Source organism: Octodon degus, unplaced genomic scaffold (genome assembly GCF_000260255.1).
Source record: "Octodon degus isolate 3935 unplaced genomic scaffold, OctDeg1.0 scaffold00117, whole genome shotgun sequence".
Lineage (NCBI taxonomy): Eukaryota > Metazoa > Chordata > Mammalia > Rodentia > Octodontidae > Octodon > Octodon degus.
Genome location: NW_004524693.1, coordinates 783,531 through 787,853, shown reverse-complemented (window position 1 = coordinate 787,853; position 4,323 = coordinate 783,531). Strand labels below are relative to the sequence as shown.

The 4,323-nt window shown below is 36.0% G+C and overlaps 1 protein-coding gene across 2 annotated transcripts in view; it reads right to left on the bottom strand.

Annotated features, from left to right (window-relative positions):
• Positions 1 to 4,323, bottom strand: part of Lrch2 (leucine rich repeats and calponin homology domain containing 2) — a 142,201-nt gene that overhangs the window by 15,625 nt on the left and 122,253 nt on the right. For both annotated transcript variants that reach the window (XM_023699879.1, XM_023699880.1), the window contains 4 exons: positions 2,570 to 2,627; positions 1,393 to 1,505; positions 1,112 to 1,249; positions 779 to 856 (listed from right to left, as the gene is read on the bottom strand). In XM_023699879.1, coding sequence (XP_023555647.1) covers positions 779 to 856; positions 1,112 to 1,249; positions 1,393 to 1,505; positions 2,570 to 2,627 — 387 coding nt within the window. The remainder of the gene's footprint in view (positions 1 to 778; positions 857 to 1,111; positions 1,250 to 1,392; positions 1,506 to 2,569; positions 2,628 to 4,323) is intronic.

The following is a 4,323-nucleotide window of genomic DNA, read 5'->3' as shown; positions in this document are numbered from 1 at the left end:
TCTAGGAAGAGAGTATGCAATGTGTTATTGAAACTGTCCTACCAATTTGATTTGAAACTGTCTCATTGCTATTTGTTTCTCAATAAAATTATGGAAAAAATAAAATAAATAAAATAAAATGTTGTTAGTCTGAGGGCCAGCCAGATTGCTCAGCAGATTAAAGTGCCTGCTTAGGCAGACTCAGGGACCAGTGTTCGATCCCTGGCTTGCTGTGCTGGACACGCCCCCCAGGGCATGCTGAGAGGGAGAATGAGACTGGGCTTGGTGGAGCATGCCTGTAATCCCAGTGCCTGGGAGGCTGCAAACAAAATAATCACTATGAGTCCAATCTGTGTAGTGAGACCCTGTAGACCCTGTAATAAATACATTTTAAAAGAAATACTCTAAAATGCTATTAGTCTGATGCAGTCTCATCTTCCACTCAAGAGTCTCTCCATGAATTTATAAAGGAATGTAACCTTCCTTCCAATAGTAAAAATGAGAGTAGCAATGGCATAGACGAGCTATAATAATGGCTACTAACTTATGTTTGGTCAACAGTGTACATGATTAGTAAACTTTTCCATACAGGTAGTTGTTTTAGAAGTGAATTTAAGGTAGCTTTAAATATTTATTAGATAGCTGCTGCAATTATCTACTGGAGCTTACTTGGAGAGTTAGCAAGAGAAAGTGTTAAGTTTTCACATTCAGAAAACATTATTCATTGCTATTATGAGGACTGGAGTGTTCATATAACAAATTAACATTTAAAGGACCATTTTGTTAGGTAAATAATTACCTGTGAGACACCCAGCTTTTTACAAGCATCAAGAAAATTTTCTACATTTCTTCGACATTTTGCCATGCTCAGCTTGGGCTGTAAAGAGGGAAAACATGCATTTTCAAGCATTTTTATACAGAAATTAATTAAAAATTAAAAATGAATTTCTTGAAGTTTTTTTTTTTTTTTTTTTTTTTTTGCGGAACCAGGGATTGAACTCAGACTCTTGCGCTTGCCAGAGAAGCGCTTACTCCACTGAGCCACCTCCCTGGCCTCTATCTTGAAGTATATTAACCTTTTAAGAAACTTTATCTTCCTTTGAAGAATGTACAAACCATAGAAATAACTTACCACTGCTGGCGATGGTACGTGAATACTAGCTACAGAGCGTGGCCTTATGTGATTGGCTAAATGGCAAAGAACAACACCGTCCATCAGTGCAGCTCCAATGTCATCAGGCAAAATTACTTTTAACCTGGATTCAAGATTCTATAAAGAAATGAGTATTACTCACAGATATTCTACCTTAACATATGTCATATATTTATATTACTAAGGTTTAAATAGTTATATCATTTTTCCAAGCTAAAACAATTTCTAGAAAGCAAATCTGAAAGGTCAATCTGACTTACATTCCGAAGTTGTCGTATTTGCTCTCGCTCTTCCCGTAAATGTTCCATCTTTCTTCTCATCGTAAATCCTGGATCTGTTGCTCCATATTCCTGGCGAGACGAGCGGCTAAAAGCTTTATAAAAACAGAAATTTCATGACTTGTTACAAAGTTAATAAAAGGAAAAGCCATTGATAAAAAAAAAAAGAATGATAGAATAAGTGCAAAATTACATAAAGCACTAACACTTAATAATACAGTTTAGGTATTTTTTCTAGTATATACTTCAATTCTACATAATTGAAAGCAACAAGAAACACAAGAGTAACGTTTCTACCACCTAGACATGTTCTTATTTAAGCATATGGTATAAGAAAACCTCATGATCCAGGTACAAAGTGACTACTGAACCTGTCAATCGTTCATTTTAAAGAAAATTATTCTTCAAGGTCAATATAGTTATTTAGGAATGAAAACTATAATTCAGTATCGTGCCAAGGAACACAGATACATTTTCTTTTGGGCTTGCCAAATGTGAAGAGATACTTTAAAACCACAAATAATGGAGCTCCATAATTTCAAACAGTGCTTGGTCTCCTGGCAGAGTGGTCACTCTAACAGCAACCCCAGAAGAGAAGTGAGGCATCAGTATATCTAAGACAAAAAGTGGAGGTTTTAGGACCTTCAAGGTAAAGAGGAAGAAAGAAATGGAAGTGGGACTTGGAGAGACAAATAAGGCTGATAGGGAGTTACTTTTAGGAGAAGGTACAGAATTGATGCATGTGTACTTAAAACTGTGAAATCAATGGCATTTAGGCTGGGAAACTTCAAGAGGCCGGGGAGATGGCTCAGCAGAATAAGCACTTGCCTGGCAAGTTCAAGGGCCTTAGTTCAATCCCCAGTTCCACCGGAGGAAAAAAAAAAAAAAAAAAAAAAAAAGCTGGGAAACTTCGGTTTTAAACAAAAAATAAATTTATTCAAAAATATGTATTTGGGCTGGTGAGATGGCTCAGTGGTCTAAAGCACCTACTTAGAACAAGCTTAGCAAAGCACAGGGACCACGGTTCAATCCCCCAGCACCACATGCCAGCCAGACTCGCCCCCTGGTGGGCTGAGCTGGCCACACACACACCACACACACACACACACACACAAATAAATAAATAAATAAATAATTTTTTTTTAAAAAATGTATTTACCTGATCTAGGTTTCAATCCAAAAGGACCATGTGAAAAGGCATCAGTTCTGTCATATTCCTAAAAGCAGAAAATAAAATTCTTCTTTCAAAACAACCAAGGTAAGTATACATATCCATTCCAATTTGGAGTAACCATTTTTCACATATGATTAGTTAAAAAGAGAAAGGCAACTGCATTTCAAGTTGATAATACACCACTTTAGAAAAGTCAATCCATAGGCTGAGTGTGGAGGTACATGCCTGTAATCCCAGCACCAGAGACGCTGAAGCAAGAGGACAGCCCCAAGTCTGAGGCCAGCCTGGGCTACAGAGTGAGTTCCAGGCCAGTGTGAACCAATGTAGTCAATAAATATTTGCTAATTAACCTGACTATGCCCTTAAATACTTTTCTCTCACAGTATGACAAAAATGAAATGATAACTGCCAAAGTGTATAAAATATTTTTTGGGGAAAGAAAACAGATAAAAGTCTCTAAAGTACTGAAGCACAGTATATTGTACTTAAAGATTTATAAACTTACCAACATTTACTTTGTATCTACTGCTGCTTTGATACTTAACAGTAGATAATCCAAGGCCAATCAACATATTTATATTAAAAGGGGTTATAGAACAATACATCATGACACATTACTATCTTCTATCTGAATGCACATTGTTTCAAATGTCCTTTCACATACAATGGCGTGATATGGAAGATTATGTGTCGTATGAAACAAATCTGAACATGGGACTCAGATATCTTAGGCTATGTCTTTTTTTTCTTCTTCTCGGTACCGGGGATTGAACTCAGACCCTGTGCTTGCCAGGAGGCACTTATTCTACTGAGCTATCTCCCCAGCCCATCTTAGGCTCTGTCTTTAGAACAATATTCAATTTTTCTGCAACTGATTCTTCACTTTTCTTTTTTCTTTCTTTCTTTCTTTTTTTTTTTTTTTTTGGCTGAACCAGGATTGAACTCAGGCCCTTGCACTTGCCAGGCAAGCACTTATTCTACTGAGCCATCTCCTGGGCCCCTGATTCTTCACTTTTTCAAATGAGATTACTATGAATTCAAATTAGATAATTAAACAGAAGTTCTTTGGACTGTAAAGTAATAAAATGTAATCTTAGCAGCATCTTATTTAAATTGTGAAATGACTATTAAATAGGTAAGTTGTAGGATGCAGTTATTTGTCTGCAATTTGTTGATTGGGCTCTTTGGAAAAATAATCTGTTGCTTCAGTTGTAAAATCATGAAGATGAAACTCAGTCATGGGAATACTTTTGGGTTCAAATGGGAAGGCAAGCAAAGTTAAAGCACGGCACTAATTGTTAACACACTGCACTAACTGCTTTTACCATTTTTCTTCCCATGAAATTGAAGCAATCGGAATTCTGGAGTGTCTCAATCCACTACTGATTAACAAGTGCCATGCAGTGCAAGCTGGATGCTAGTTGAACAGCAAAGACACACGCTCATCTCCATAGCCACCCACAGACTTACAGTTTCTTTTCATTTTTTTGTTCCATAGTTATGAATTCTTATAAAAATTTTACTTATCTGAATGCAAGCAAAATATTATAAAAGCAACATAAATTATATAAGAAAACTGGCACTACACTTGTAAACAAATTAAAATAGCATAAACAAACTAGGTAAAAAAGTAGTAGTCACATATATATTTTTTCACTTACATTTTTATACTTGTTATAATTTAAAGAAAGGATTTACAGAAACATGTTACCATGACTTATTTGGGGATATTTTATTTT